The sequence below is a fragment of the Condylura cristata genome, unplaced genomic scaffold (assembly GCF_000260355.1).
Source record: "Condylura cristata isolate star-nosed mole 26May11 unplaced genomic scaffold, ConCri1.0 scaffold00018, whole genome shotgun sequence".
Taxonomy (NCBI): domain Eukaryota; kingdom Metazoa; phylum Chordata; class Mammalia; order Eulipotyphla; family Talpidae; genus Condylura; species Condylura cristata.
In genome coordinates, this window is record NW_004567119.1 from 10309046 (window position 1) to 10326752 (window position 17707).

A 17707-nucleotide genomic window follows, 5' to 3' on the forward strand; every position below is an offset into this window, starting at 1 on the left:
AAAATTTTAACATTAAATTGCACAGTGATCAATTTTTTTTAAATTCTCATTTCTGAAAATTATGCAAGTAAGTCTAGCAAAAGAAAGAAAGAAGCATGCATGGGTTATTTTATGCTATAGTATATATATATACACACACATAAATATATAAAAGCTATATCCAATTTACTTGTGCTAACATCTACGGCTTGAGATGAGTAAGGTATTAAACTCTCAAAAACCACTATCAGGCCCTCCCTGTGGTGCAGCGGGTTAAAGCACAGCACTGAGAATCTAAAACCGCTTCCGCATGAGTTCGATTCCCGCCTGCCCACATGGTGTGGCAGACCTCTCCTGACCCGCCCGCTGCTCCCCTCAGCAGTGTACTTTGTCGATCTGCCTATTCTGTTCCCCGCTCTGTCTCTGGTGAAGCCTCTCACCACCCCTGAGCTTCTGGCCTGTACCCCAGTTCTGTATGCACAAATAAATAAATCTTTAAAAAAAAAAAAAAACACTATTCCACTACAAGGCTCTCAATACCTAGGAGATATTGTTCTTCTTTTACCTATTAATCATGTGCCTGATAATTCTGATAAATTCTAGATTCAAAGCAGCTAAAATGGTTGAATTTTAGATGCCAGGGTTCTCCCAAGTTTTAAAATTTGGGAGGCCAGTGATTTCTATTATAAATCAGAGATATACAATGTATAGTACAATTATACAAAATATGGTTACTTGAGAAGCATAACATGCTTTCCTAGGAAGCATAAATGAAACAAGTGACATTTCATAACAATTTTCATAAAAATAAAGTTTTCAATCTTCATATGTAGTGCTAAAATTCTTTTATTGTTTTGTATTTTTCTCTGACTTCCACATCTGTCATTTTTATTTAAGCTGCTAGACACCTCGACAAAAGATATATTAGTTCAATATCCAAATAGTCATTAGCCTTTCGTAATAGTTCTAAATTCAATGAACTCTCTATAGACAGACAGATAGATAAAGTTCTAATTCAGTGAACTATATATGCATATTTTTCCTGACCTCCTTTAAACATATAAATATATTATGAATTTATAACTATTTTACTTTCATAGTGACAGCATACCCTAATTATAAACTCACTGAACTAAAAATTTAATGGAGTAAAAATATACAGGTACATTTTTAATGAAAGATGAAAAGCAATTTTGAACTTTTATGTGTTACCAGATCAGGTTACCAGATCATGCTGGGAGGAAGGTAATAACTCATAATTTCTGTTTAGTTATGATAAATTTTATGATTTTATTTGCAATTGACTTCTAAAGATAGACATGATCAAAATAGTTAAAAAGTAAAAATGTAAATTTTATTAATTAAAAATTGAGTTTAATCAGGGGCTCAACTGAAATTTTATTAATTTATATTTTGCTCCTTTTTACCATCCACCCATACACTCCTCCAATTTTAAAAGATTAACAGGCATTTCCAGAGTATTTTCAGAGTGCAGAGTAGAGGCCTCTTGAAGACATTTGCTTTCGCTGTCTTTTAGGAAAGTCTAAGCAATCAGAGTAGATTATGTAAGGTATCCAGAAGCACAGTGTCAAAAGTTAGTCTTTTTAAAGACACACAAACCAAAGAAAAGAGAGAGAAAAAAATACCCAAGATTAGGGAAACAACTTTCTAAAACTCTATAGTCAGCTTTTTTTAAGTCTGGGGTGAAAAATGGGTAAAAAAAGGTTTGGCTGGAACCCTGCATATTAGAGATGAGGGTGACTACTTGCCTATAAAATGCCCCTCTTTAAGTAAGAAAACGGCAGCCTTTATGGGTACAGCCCAAAGTAACCCTCTTGGGTAAGCTGAGTGCACTGGATTCCAGATCCTATTTTTCCCATTAATATGGAGCCCTTACAAAGAAAACAAGCTTCCCATATGATGCACTTAAGAAACTTAGTCCCTCAGCAGTATGGCTTTTGTATTGGCATCAGCAATTACTAATTAGCTCAAGCTTGGTATTAACTAGTAAAAGACTGTGTCTTAAACCATAAGGATATGACTAAAGAACAAAATAAAATGAAAATGTGAGGGACAATTTTGGAAGGATCATATAAACCTGGATCTCATTCAAATCTTAGGAAAAAGAGGTTCCTGCCCTACAACTCTAGTGACTATGAATTTCCCACTAGCCTAATATGAAGCAGCTTTGAATTAAATTGGGGTACTTACTATATACTTCATACAAAATAAATTGTCGCCTATGAATTTATATGTCAAGATCACATGCTACCAGTATATTCATTAGATAATTATTTCTAGGAACTAAAATGGCAGGGAGAATTCATTCTGAGCAGAAATACAAGTAATATTTTTATTAAAAGAAGAAAATTTTAAAGAAATGCCTTTCATTTATTAAGGCTTCAAAAATAAGCTTTGATTATATAACATACCAATATCATAAAAATTATTCAAATTTTAATATGGAAAACTATATAAAGACATGAGTATATTCTCCTGCCCACACACTATCACAGATAGTTTGCTAAATAGCACTAAAGGGCTACATTTATAAGAGAAAAAATGGCTGTAGAAATAAATAGTACACTAGAATTCAGAAGACAAAATATCAAAAAGGTTGGGGAGTTCTTCAGAGAAACTATTAGGAAAAAGAACTTAGTGTATTAAAATATATTTACTGTAAATATATGACATGTTACTGGAAAAAAACTACAAAACATTATAGGGAATAATTTAAGAAGACCTAAATAAATGAAGGATAAACTATGTTTAGAGATGAGATTTCATTTTAATCCTAAAAGCATCTAAGAACCAATCCTTGGTATAATGCTGAATATTGCAGTTCAAAATTATCTCCTTTGACAGAGAAATTTAGTAAGAGAGTCAAAGATTATGTCTCTCCAATACTTCTAATGTACATTTACAAAGTGAAGTATGTTTTATATTCATCAGAACAGAACATTCATCTCTGGATAAAAAACACATGTTCAGCAATTCTTTAAAAGATCTGTGTAAAATGATAAGTAAACAACACTGACAGAAGACAGATATTTACAATTCACATTTTCGTCTAACTTGCTGACAATATTTTAATCTCTATCACTTAATTAGGCAGATGGGTCTTAGAGGCAGGTAACATAGTCAAAAAAGTAGTATATCATCTCCTAAAATAAAAATCAGAAAGGTTCAACCAGAGGTTATACCACAGTTGGGATAAGCCCATTGCTTTGATCACAAATCCCAAGGCTTTCATGGCAAAATGACAAGGATTGGTTGTGACCACACATATGCTTTAGCTTTCTTAATTAAGGTATGATCTCCACTGATATGAGTGGCCTCTGTAGAGCAGTGATGTGCTTCTCCTATGAACAGTCACCAATTCTATCCATTGAACTAAAACCATTCCTTCAGTAATACCTGGGCAACCATGACAAATATTAATCTATTAACCCAAAGAAACAAAATAATCAAAACCAAAAGTGAAAATTAGGCTACTTCAGAGGTAAAGTGGCAATTTTTATTTTCTTCTTACTAAAATAGGAAATCTTTACAACTCAAACATAAGCATTTATCAAGATAATTAATTCAACAAAAGCTTCCTTAGGGATACAGATGGCAGAATAGATTTGAAAGCACAATTTTAGCTTTACACCACTGGAAAAAAAGAATTTATGAATGTAAATGATCCAAATTAAGGTTTCTTAATGAATACAAAAGTGTTGAAAAATTACAAAGTAATATATAATGAAAACATGTACATGTCCTGACAAATTTTAATGTTCATGTGTTTATTAGCCCATAAACCTTTTTTAAAGCAATGCTTTGAAAAAGCTGAGACTGAAATGCATATATATAGATGTCATTTTAAACAAACTGCATAAATGAAAGTTTTCAAATTGGTGTTTAAATTGAGTTTCTCCTTACTTTGTAGATAAAATGCTATTTTTTTCCTTTTTACTAGAAATAGCAATTTTTTTTTAAACTGGGGAAGGCAAGTAATCTATAATCCTTATAGACAGATCCAATAAATTCCATATCATTTCAAGTGCATTAAAATAAATAAAAAATCATGAGTTATAAATTAATAGATAGCCCACCATAATCTAATATTTGGAGAGAATAATTGGGTTTGAATTTGTCTACTTAACTTACTAGTCACATGCCCTTGAATTAATTTAATTTTCCTAACCTTTACCTCAACTGTCCTTTTTTTTTTTTTTTTTAAAGTTTAGTTATTTATGCATACAGAGCTGGGTACAGACCAGAGGTGGAGGGATGGTGAGAGGTTTCACCAGAGACAGAATGGGAAGCAGAACAGGCAGATGGACAAAGTACACTGCTATGTGGAGCAATAGGTGAGACAGGAGAGGTCCGCTGCACCATGTGGGTCACCTCTGGGGCTGGGGATCGAACTCACACTGAAGCGGCTGCAGCCAGCTTGCAGTGCTGCATCCTAGCCTGTTGTGCCACCATGGAGGGCCCCTCAACTGCCATTTCTAAAACACAGTTGTTGTGAGGCAAATGTGAGATAATACAGAATTCTATATTTGCATAAGATATTACTAGTAATTATTATTACTACATACTAATATAATAGTAATAATGACAGTGTAGTAAAATTAATCATCACTAGTATCATAAACATGATCACTAATGAAAATCCTAATTTATGCATTCAACTTACCTGATTCTTAAAATCCAACATTCACTGAATAATGTCCATTCACAAAAGCATTTAAAATTAATTCTAAGGTCTTTTAACAAAATTCACTTGCAAAAACAAATACGGTTACAAAGTAACTGAGTCTTAATTATTCCTACTACATAATTACCACTTTCAAAACAAATTTAATATTTTTTATTAATGGCAAAAACATGGCTTAATATGCCTCACTTTGTGAATGAATACCCTCAATATTTTATAGCTCTCTCTCCTGCATTCAAAACATTATTTTTTTTTCAGTATTTGGACTGAAAGTTTTCACTTAGCCTTTTATTATTACAGGACCATATTTTCAAAGAAACCATAATTTTGGAAGAGATAATGGACATTAATAATGCAAGCAACAAAATACATATGTATGTATACACATGTGTATACACACAGACATGTACACACATAAATATATGCAAATGAATATGAGAATAGTCAACATCAGTATACTTGAATACAAAAATGATCAGGATATATATATATATATATATATATATGTTTTTTTTTTTAAAGATTTTATTTATTCATATAGAGGTGGGGTACAGGCCAGAGATGCAGAGAGTGAGAGGATTCACCAGAGACAGAGAGGGGAGCAGAGCAGGCAGATCGAGGAAGTACACTGCTGAGGGGAGCAGTGGGCAGGTCAGGAGCGGTCTGCTGCACCATGTGGATCTCCTGCGGGGCAGGCGGGAATCGAACTCATGCGGAAGTGCTTTAGATTCTCAGTGCTGTGCTTTAACCCGCTGCGCCACCAGGGAGGGCCTGATCAGTATATTTTTAATTGAGCAAAATTATTGTCATCTCACCAGTCAAAAGCCAAATTACATGTATGTGTACATTTTTATAACTCCAGAAGATCAGAATATTTTCTAAATACTCTAAAACAAATTTTCTGACTAGCATATATATAAGTAGTATAAAAAATATTTCATCTTTCCAGTAATTTTCATCAAAAGATGAAACAATGGTATATTCAGGATAAAAGAACACAAAGTTTAATAAAAAAGAATTAATATATGGCACATCATTTAACATATTACACAAGAGGAAGAAAAGAGTTAAAGAGATGTGGCAAAGTTAACAAATCTGCAACATGTGCAAACAGAGAAAATAAAGATGAACAGAAAATTCAGTATATGAGTATTTCATATTAAGAGAGAGGTGTGACAGCTTGAACTCACTCTAATGTGGACGTAAGCATGAAACAGAAACAAATGGAAAAATATAGACTAGGAAAAAGTGCACCCTTATACTCTGTTGGTGGGAATATAAATTTGCTCATCTACTATGGAAAAGAATACAGATTCCTACAAAAATTTAAAATACATGAACCATCTTCCAGTTTTAGTAGATAGCCAAAGGAAGTGAACATAGGCTATATGAGAGATATATGCACTCACATGTTTACTACAGCACGATTCCAATAGTCAAGTTATGGAATCTACCTAAGTGTCTACCAATAAATCAATAGTGAAGACATGATATGTATACCCAAAGGACATTCTGTCACATATAGTAACATGGTGGACCTTGAGCATATTGTTACATAAGATACATCAAAGAAAGGCCAGGAATTTATGATGGCATTTATATGTGGAATCTAAAACACCAAACTGTTAAAAACAAAGTGAAATGGTGGTTACCAAGGGGTGTGGTGGGGGGGTGGAGACAGACCTGCAATAAGTAATAAACAAGTCCTAGAGAATTAATGAGAATACAGACAACAATACTGTACTATAAATATCAAATATAACTAGGCCAACCACTAAAAGAAAAGCAACATGTCAGACATGCTAATTAATGCTACAATGGCAACTGTATTACAGTATATAAATGTATCAAATTAACATCAAAAAATTAAATTTACAATGCTATACCTGATATATTTCAATTAAAAACATTCATTTTAGCTTAGAAAATATTTAAAGTGCAAATACATGATTTACTGAATTTATTTGTAATGTCTGAATTTCTCATGGAATTTTCAGTTACTGTTTAAAAAAATGAAAATGACTAAACTGAAAGAGTACAAAGGATGAATAGAAAAGGTTAAGATTTCTATTTTGGCCCTCCCTGGTGGCGCGGCAGGTTAAAGCACAGCACTGAGAAGCTAAAGCCACTTCCGCATGGCATGGATTCGATTCCCGCCTGCCCCGGAGGTGACCACATGGTGTGGCAGACCTCTCCTGACCCCCCCGCTGCTCCCCTCAGCAGTGTACTTCATCGATCTGCCTGTTCTGCTCCCCACTCTGTCTCTGGTGAAGCCTCTCGCCGCCCCTGAGCCTCTGGCCTATACCCCAGTTCTGTATGAATAAATAAATCTTTGAAAAAAAAAAAAAGATTTCTATTTTGCATTCTTTAGTATTTAAACCTCTGAATTACTTAAAAATAGGTCTGAAAATAGGAGGAAAGATGAAAGTAATTTTACAAAGAAAACAATCAATTATTATCCCTTCCTTAAAAAAAAACCAAAATGAAATATATTTCTAGCAATTATGTTCTACTAACTGTAGCTAAATGCTTTTTTAGCAAATGGCTCTGCCACTGATGCTATCAGCATCCATGGAATGTGTTATGGTAGGAGAGGTGCTGGTAGGGGAGGGGTAAGGAAGCTAACATAGCTCAGGTTACAGACCCCTGGGACTTCCAGGGTAGTGAAGGGCAAATCAAAGACCTCACGTTTTACAAATCTCACAAGACAATAAAATGGTACAATGATTACCTCTATTTTGAATTATTATTTAACATTATGATGTGTACACTTAAAATTATTAAGGGTTCATTTTTAAATATAAAGTTAAATTAATTTTTGAAATATTACTTACATCCTTTATTTTTATAATCTTAGTTTGTAGTTTCTTTGTAAGTGATTGCATTTCGTTTATTTAATTGCAAGTATGGAATTATGCTGTACTGACCCTGCTAATTTCAGGGCTTAGTGCAAATTTTACATTCCTTGGTAACAATATACAATAAGTTGAAGATGGGATTTCTAACTGGATAATCGAGATGTGACTAGCGACATGTACACATGGACTTCTTTTATAAAGCTGCAATAGTTAGGAACTCCATCTGTCTTAAATGTAAAAAATATAGAAAATGGAATCACTAACAATTCTTGATGATCAAGTGACCCTGGTAGTCAGTTCTCTTGTGGGCAGAAAATCCTTTCCTAAAATCTGGGACGTTAGTAGCTCCCTTCCACATGGAGCACACATCAATTTGGTGTCCACCGTGTCCTCTCCTGGCCATCTTATCCTTTTTCAGCCTCCTTCATTTACCTGTTATACAAGTCATCCCCAATTCTACTTTCCCCCAGTTAAAATTCATTTTATTTTGCTATATCTTATCATAGCACTTAAATCACTGTTATTTCACTTTGAATGTACTTACCACTACATGAATTAAAGGACTATGTTTGCCTTATCCATGTAAGCCCAGCTTCCCTCTATTATGTATTGCAGAAGATAATAACAAACACTAGAGTGACTGAAAATGTTTTGGGATTTAATTCCCTTGTCATAGAAGTTTTCTGACTGAAGACAGGGAGCTTGATACCTATACCCTAAGCAGACCTGCTCTTCTGTGTTCCTGACACACAAGACCGAGTCTAACTTAATTTCTCTTTCTCACTCACCAAATCCTAACAGTTCTTACTGTCAAAATAAGTCTTAAATTCACCTACATTTCTCTAGCACCATTACTTCCAGGACACTTGCCTAATTATTTTATAGTTTACAGACCAGTTTCACTCTTGATCACAGAGTAATACATACTCAAAGCCAAGCATGAAGACCTCTTTAAGCCACAAGATCCATTTATGTTACTCCTCCGCCTCATACCTGCCAATGTCACCAGCATAAGTCCAACCTCTTTAAGAAAACTCTTAAGTCCACTCATAATAGGCCTGGCTGGATTTCCCTTTCCATTTCTTCATTTTAAATGTTGTATCTATGAGCCCACAGAATCTTCATTAAATTGCTGGATCTGTTTGTATATATTTCCTGTCATGCAAAAGTTCATTGAAGGCTATGATTGTATTTTATTTGGTACTCTATTAAAACTGAGAATAAAAGTGCATAAACTTAGCAAAATAAAAAAAAAATAATGCTACCTCAGGATTCTACCAGAGCTTTTATTTTGTTTTTAGTATGTTATTTTAGTTATATATTATTGTACTAAAATCTGAGCTGTTGGAGAAGTATGATTCTCCAATCAAATCCATTTTGAACCCATTTCTATCGCCCCATTCTAAAACAATGAAACAAATTGACATTTATGACTGCTTCCACTCTCCTGTTTATTTATCATTTCTATAGAAGGAAAGGAAAGAAGGAAAAAGAGTTAAAAACTATAGCAAGTCAGCTGCATGTAGCTATTAGACTTAATTTATTAATGAAATGTGGAATAAGTACTGTTATGTCAAGAGAGAGAGGGAAATCAGTGACAATGAACTCCCTAAAATGGTTTAGTTTTTGCCTCATAATTTCATATGGCTACTGAATGTGATTCACCTAAGCTTTATGAGTCTGTTAGTATTCCACAAAATTTGGTCAATGGGTCAGGCTAAAAAGAGTAATAAATACATTTTGCACCTTAATTTCTAAACTCAAGTTAGGTTTTAGGACTTAAAACACAAAATATACTGGAGATTTAAAATTTTTATTTGTCATAGCGATGATTTACAAACTCAATTTTAGAACTTTCTGTTTTAATCCTCATGACTACCTGTTATCGAAACTATCATATTTGCATGGAGGACAAAAAATAAAAAATCAGGCACATCATTATTCAAAGAGGCTGAAGGCACTCACATTTCCATAATCAGAAATCTATCCTTTGGTGTGAGTATGAAGTAATAACCCCCTGTGCAGCACTGGTAGTATCATAGTAAGAATAGCTGCCTTCCAAAACAATACCTTAAGTTTTTACTGCTCAACATAAGGAGCAACTAAGCATCACAGAGTATTGAACTGTAGCTTATCTGAAAAAATTTTAAAATTTCACAATAGTTCAGTTTTAGAAAACATTATAGAGAATGTATACTGTAGTATATATACAAGTAAGGTACACTGTAGAATCCACTCAACACTGACACCTTACCACTCGATCTCTACTGTTTAACATTTCCTTAGTACTTCTATAAACTCCAAGATAATACAAATAAAGGTAGGACTATAATTAATATGATTCCATTAGTTTATATGATTATAGAGATATGCTTAAATATGCTTTCTGAAACATTTATTATAAACTTGAAACATTCTAATATATTTATTGTATAATTTAATTATGCTTTCAAAGTGTTAACATATAACACCCAGTTCTTATATGCATAAACAAATCTTTTTTTTTTTTAAAGAGCCTGTATAGCCATATGCCACATGCTTTTTTTAAGTATCTGAAAATCAATAAATTGAAAGCTACTAAGTTGGTCCCCAGTTACCTCATTACCAATGCAGAAAATAATATGCCATTTTCTTTTTTTTTTAAAGATTTGCTTATTTGTGCATACAGAACTGGCGTATAGGCAAGAGGTGTAGGGGTGGTGAGAGGCTTCACTAGAGACAGAGTGGGGGGCAGAACAGGTAGATCCTCGAAGTACACTGCTGAGGGGAGCAGCGGGCGGGTCAGGAGAGGTCTGCCACGCCATGGGGTCACCTCCGGGGCAAGTGGGGATGAAACTCATGTGGAAGTGGCTTTAGCTTTAACCCGCTGCGCCACCAGGGAGGGCCCCAATATGCCATTTTCTTACCACCCTATGAATATTTTGTGTTTACAAATTTTAAAGAACAAGTAAGTTTCAGCACAATTAGTCCTGAGGAAAATTTCTGTGCCTCTGAATGAAAGGACATGGTATTAAGAATGAAGTTATATTTCTGTGCAGGCCCAATCATCCTAACACTTGAAATATTAAAGTCTTTTAATTTTTTTTTAACATTTCCCTTAACTTTATACTCTATTTCTTCATTCAGATGCCCTAGGTGACACTGCTAAAAATAAAGAGCACAACAGTAAGAAGTGAAATTTTAATGTTTGTCTAGCAAATGGGGCTATTTTATTAATGCTGGCTGGAAAGGAAAGAAAGATAGATTTCAGTTATATTTGTGAAGAAATAAAAGTAATAAGAAAAACAAGGGAGGAGAAAGATAAACAAATTTATGTAAATTTTGTTTTCAGTTTGAAAAACTATGTTTGTGGGGAATTATTCCAGTTATAATTTCTTCATGAGTGGAGTATTTTAATAAAGTTCATTTTTTGGAAATGGAACCACATATGTTGATTAGATAATCTTGAGAGAAAAGGTGTAAGATTCAGGCAAAAACCATAAGGATGCAACATAGGCACTTTGGTCCAACAAACTTTTAAGTAATATCTAGATAAGTATAATGCTGAAAATTGAAAATATCTACTCTATTTTCTAACAGGACAAGTAACTTTCAAATTTCTTATTTTGGCTTTTGCTTGCATCTGCTGTCCTAAACTTAGCATTTGGTTTAAATTGATCATGAGATGCATAACGAATGAAGGATATCAGAAAATTTTTTAAAACCATGTTTTGATAACAGTAAGTCAGGTTATCAATGTTTTCATGTATCCATATCTTTTATTGTTTCTCAAAAGAGTTAAGTAATTGAATGGTTCTGAGATTGGAGGTGGAATATCATTAAATCTTAATTATTTCTGATCTAGTGTTATCCCATTTAACATTATCTAGTGGTGATTCTTAAAGAATTGAGACTATTTTAGAATATATTAGATCAAAACATTGTAAAGATGTCTCAAAGTAAGTCTACTTCTGTATGTGATGAAATCTTCTTTAATTAAACATCTTTGGTAAAAGTTATAAATCTACAATAAAATGAATTATGTAAATACATTTTTGACTGCAAAATACTATACTTAAAAGATAAGATTATTACACTGAAAATTTTAAAGGTATTCTATAGTAGCATAAAAATAATGCAATTTTTCTTCCTGAGCCATATTTCCCCTATGGTAGTTATCCTTCTCTCCTCTAGAGTATAAGTACTTTACATAAGTCATACTTTTATGAGACTATAAGACTTTCCCAATCTTAGTTCTAGCTCTTAACACTCCACACATTTAATACAACACACTGCAGGAAAAGACACTAGGTCATGGAAATCAATAACGGTACTTCTTAGGGAGACTCAAAGGTCTAGTCAGGTTTATATTAACTATTATGAAAAGTAGTTTTATATTTTACTATAGTTAAATCTCATAATGCAATCCTGTAAGAAGCAAAGTCAGTTACACATTCAGAGCCAGTAGCAGGTGAAAGATTACCTGAAGACGTGGGATTTATAATTAAATTACAATTTTTTTTTTTTGTAAATTAAGTTATATTAAATGTCTAAGATGTACTTCATTGTATTTTTCTCACTATATTAATTCTATTGACTGAATGGTGCCTTACTCTACCTACTGTATTATTCTGGAAAAAAAATTTCCAGGAGGAGGCAAACAATCATTCCAAATTTGGAGGGGAAGAGAGAGAGAGGAAAAGAAAAAAGAGAGAAGGAACATATACACACAGATATAAAGGAGACAGACAAATCCTAAACAATGGTTCTTGGCTATTTAATCAAGGAGCCTTCCTTTAAAGCTTAGGGCTGTTTGGCAGGAGAGAAACTGTCAGAACTCATTCAACTAGGAATAGATTTGGAATAGTAACTGTAAATGAAACACTTCCATACCTTAATATCAGATGTATCCCGCTGACTGTTTCGCCAAGCTCTAGAAACTGATGAAAAAGTTCGGTCTGCGTGGTCAAATTTCCCTCCTTGCAAATTTAGGAAATAAGTTGTGAAGGGTTCCTAAAAAATAAGCAGTTAAAAGTATCAGTATGTTACCTTACACATAAAAACATGGTTTTCTATAAATGTTTACATGTATTAGTGACTAAAAATCATGACCTACCAAGTATACATGGTAAATATACCTGAATGATTATATGGAGAACATTACTTAATGTCCTTAAATTATTTTTGTTTCAGAAGAAATATCTTCAAAATCTGGTATCTGCAAAATTTTTCAGACTTTCTTCCTTTACAAGAGCAATTTATTTTTAATATTTAGACATAAATTAGAATGCATTTTCTTCACAGTGCAAGAAAATAAGTCTAATATGTAATTTTCCTATTGTTATGGCTAAATATTTAATTTATGATTAAGAAAAGAAAAATGTTTATAAAATTTAAAAGCCTCCTCTTAGTTAAAGAACACTTAAACACGTATTAGTAGATAATTGCTTGAAATTAGCTAGGCACTATAAATTACTTCTAGGATTTATGTCTGCCTGTACCCTTCTAACAAGCTTTAATTAATGATGTGCTGTTAATGCTTTCCCAAAGAAATTACTTTCGAGCAGATGAATCACCTCTCAATTTTACAGAAACACTTCTTGTTTAATCAATATATTATCAATACACAACAACCTTAGTATAACCTACAAAAATATATCTTATTCCATCTGGGGCAATTGAAGCTTTAAAACACTTATGAATATATGCTTGTGCTAATGAAATCTTATTTAATTCTTATTTAACAGACTACACTTGAAATTAACCTATTTCTCAATTTAGAATCCAGTCAGAAATTTGAAGAAGCAAATTTAAGGAAAAATTTCACAAATCTACACAAAACATTTTAAAAGCAATTATACAAGTAATATGCTATAAAACACATATCAAATGGGATAAGGAGTTATAATTAGACTCTTTATTATTTAAAAAAAATTAACAGCCAATAAAGATGCTGATGATTTTTAACATTGCATATTCTCCACAACATTGAATTTATTTATTCCTGATTTGTTATTCAAATTGAACTTACTATTCTCAGCAGCCATGCAAGAACAAAACTTGCAGTTGAGTAATGAGTACCATAGTGGAACTTTGGAACTTGGTCATCTTCCCAAGATTCATAACGTTCTGCAAAGAATGCTGCTCTCTTTGGATTCAAAGCTCCTATTGGCTGCCAGTGGAGGAAAAACACAAACAAGAGCATGTAAACATAATCGTCTTGTGTCTATTTTTCTCTTCAAATGTTATCCTACTAGCAACTGTGAAAATGAATTAAAAATATGTATGTGTAGGCATATATAATACAAATGTACACTATTTGTACTAAAAGACAGGTACATTCAGAAAGTTGTTGAAAGATATTTAGAATGTACATTAAGCAACCATATAAGTGCACAGATAAGCCTGTCATGTCTCAGTAAGTCTCATTTCTGTTGAACATAGGTCTTTAACCAGCCTACATAAAGCATTTTCATAAAGACAATTACCTGAAATGAATATTAGCTACACAATAGGTTAGAAAGCACCTAGTAAATCCTACTTAGTTACTTAGAAGCCACAACCCGAAAATGAATCATGAAGCTACAGAATTAGTTTATACAGGTTCTGAGAAGAAGATGGAACAAAATTGAGGGAGTTAGAGTAAAAGGAGTGCAAGGAGGCAACGAGTAATAAAGGGATTAAATGTAGGTACAGTTAGAATATCTACAAGTATGAATACAGCCAGAATTAAAGAACAAGAATATGAAAAAGTAGAAAAGACATAATGTGAGATGATACTGGAACATAATATATTAGAGCAAGTACATCAACAGCAAGTCTAGCAAAGCTGTGATGAACTTGGGTTCATGGGAATAACAACAGTATCTAGTCAGTAGGTTGTCTTGGAAAATAAAAGGAGCAAGAACATGTGTAGTCCTACAAATAATGTGTGACAGCACTTAATGAATGCAACTATTATTTTTTAAAGATTACCTTTTAAAATTGGGGGAAGGGTAAACAAAATAATGGCCAAAGTCTCCAGCATACTGCTTACACAGAACTTTATGTGACTTATCATCATGTGACCACTGCCCTTGTGCTGCATGAACTCCAAGAAACGAGGTGCAGAACTGAGTGTGGTTAAATGCCAATACACAATTTTTTTTAAGAAAGACATAAGAATATTGTGCTTAAGATTGTAAGGGCTCAGAGGATGTTAACATCGACAGCTTTAACAATTCATCCTTTTAAAACATTCTAATCTTTAGAAGATCTGTATCCCTCATTCAAAATAAAAGTATCAATTCACTGGTAAACACGATTACATGTATGATTATTCTCTTTAGTGAAAACCTGTAAGCTAGTCACGTTACTCACTGACGAGAGAAAGAAAATGTATGATTATATATAGGAGAAATATTAAAATAAATTTTAAATATTGGTTTAAAAATAGATGTATTCAGAAATACCCTATTTGAAAAAGAAGTAATGTTAAGATAGCTTTAAACTGCTTTTCATGTTCACATGTGATTAGGCAACATTTAATTTCATTATTTTAGGTTTGTCAACTATTTTAAAATGAAATGTTTTTTTTTTCAATACTAATATTTATCTTTGATACTTGTATCTTTCAATAGTTTGGTCTTATCAGCATCTTCTTTTAAGCCTTTTTTATTTTATAGACAAAATTTTAAAAATCTTAAGCTGGTTACTATTTTAAATCAGCATCAAAATATACTAGGTGAATGTCATCTCTTAAAGCACTAGTGTCTATATGAAAGAATTATTTAGATTTACTAAATTCATGCTAGTTAAGAATGGAACTAACTCCAAGAATTCTTTGTCACAGAACCAATTTAGAATGACTTAAATGTATTTTAGTTCTTATCCCTTAAGACTGAGGCCATGCAAAAGGAAAAAAAAGAAATAAAATCATAGTAAGACAAATTATGTGAATTAAAAATAGAATCAATAGGCCTTTTCTATGGTTCTGCAGCATATTAAGTATTCACTTTATCTGTTCCTATTTTTATTACTCTCCAAATGAATATCCACCCCCAAAATCAATAGTTATAGAATCATGTTTCTTGAATATAATGCTAAAACCAATTAGGATTGATTTCACTAGCATCTGGAAAAAAATGCCATCATACAGAGATCCATATAGGTAGAACCCACAGTATTGATTCTAGCTGTTATTGTTACAGTTGGTTTCTGAAGCCTGCTACAGGACAGCTATCAAGACATGCCACATTTATTTGCAAGCGTATAAAAACAGAAGTCCCCAAATAAAAGGTTTTTTTTTTTTTTTAAGAAAAAAAGACCCAAGGAGCTGTGCAATGACAATGATACACTATCAGCTTACTCAGAGAAGTTACAGTGGGAATACACACATTGAATTATACATTACGTGAAAGCACTGATTTATTGTGGTAATAACATCCACCTCATTAAAAGATTCTGCTTTGCTGCAGTTGGAAGGCTACATATTGTTTACTGCTATAAATTAATGGCAGTGCAAAGAAGACTGTGGAACCGTCCTAACAATAGATCTATAATGACAGTGCTGTATATCACAGCTTCCTCAGCAGCTTCATAATAAAATGGAGACAATGTATTGAGCTAATACATTCTACCATGCTGGCCCATATTTTTCTGACAACTGCTTTAAAAGATGAGCTGAATCCAACTGTGTTATAATGCTGAAAAACATTTAACTAAGCAAGAGTCAGTCATATACCAAAGTGCATCATTGCGGTTTAAAAACATTGTCTAAATCAGCAGCTCAAGATGTTTCCTCATCTCTGCAAAGAACTAAATAAAAGTAAATGTTGATGGTTTCTCTTACTTATACAGTATATTAAGAGTAGCAATTGTAGGGCAATTCAAGAAGATGCTAGCACTATTATCCTACAGAGAACTCGTCACACGATTTAATGGTTAAAGCCTGACAGAATATTTTTTAAAATCAGCAAATTGATTATAGGAAGAGCAAAAATACTGGTCATTTAAAAATCAATAAAAAAATACATATTGATTAGCATGATATAATTCAAGTTCATAACCAGGCAAACATAAGTAGCTCTAGGATATAAAAAAAATTTAAATACAACAGCATACTGAAACAAAGAATTACATTATAAATCTACAGAGTATTAAAAAATATCTTAATCACAACAAGATCAACGAGTGATTCAAATAAAATAGAGTGATTTAAAATTAAAGTATTAGGACTCTAAAGGAAGCACTCCATTACAAAAACAAAACAAAAAAACAACCAATGAACCACACAGGACACACACACACACACACACACACATACAAAAGCCAACTTGGATTAAAATAGGAAAATACAAATAAAATAATAAAGAACACCAAAACTGTAGAAAATGTATAAATGGTGAAAAAGTCACTATACCTAGGATATTTTAATCTGACAAACAACAAAAAATTAACGATTATAGTAGAGTAGGTACTATTCTGTTTAGAAACTGTAGAGAAACCTTTCAGGCCAAATAATGTGAAATTTGCTGAATCAATTTTAAGTGTATTATAATAGAGATACAGTTGCATTAACTTCTTTGTGAAGCAATTTATTTTTCAAAAAGTCCAAACAGCCTACAAATTTTAAAATGAAAAATATATGAAAGGACTAGGAAGTTATAATCATCTTCTATTATTTTAATTAAAAAGAAATAGTTTAGGATTCACGGACCCCCTCCCCCACCCCTTTCAAATGCACTCAACACATCAGACTCATCTAATTACTACTAGTAGTTAAAACTTATCTAATTAAAAATAATGTTGGAAGATGACATTTTATAATTTTGAAAAAAATTGTTATTCATTCTCATGAGACCTATACACCCTGATTTTAATAAGAAAGATAAGAAGTATTCTGAGTAACATAGTTCAAAATCAATGAGATCTAGAAGATACAAAACTAGCACTCAAAATCCAACCTTTGGAATTTTATCCACCTGAAACTCTTCTTTCCCAAAATGTTCCTCCAAGTTTCAACAATTTCCCAATTTTTTGCATTTATATTTCAAGTAAAATATTTATTTAATATGTTGATTTGAAAGTCTAATATATATGTAAAGTGCTTAGGAGCACATCTGGTACAAAGAAAGTCAGTAAATTTTACTACCATCACCATCATTGCTTTCTCCTTCTGACATTTATATATGAACTGTTCCAAGTG

At 32.5% G+C, this 17707-nt stretch overlaps 1 protein-coding gene across 2 annotated transcripts in view; it reads right to left on the reverse strand.

Annotated features, from left to right (window-relative positions):
• Nucleotides 1–17707, reverse strand: part of LRBA (LPS-responsive vesicle trafficking, beach and anchor containing) — a 497077-nt gene that overhangs the window by 107403 nt on the left and 371967 nt on the right. For both annotated transcript variants that reach the window (XM_004685322.2, XM_012726881.1), the window contains exons 44-45: nt 13553–13693; nt 12415–12534 (exon numbers count right to left, since the gene is read on the reverse strand). In XM_004685322.2, coding sequence (XP_004685379.1) covers nt 12415–12534; nt 13553–13693 — 261 coding nt within the window. The remainder of the gene's footprint in view (nt 1–12414; nt 12535–13552; nt 13694–17707) is intronic.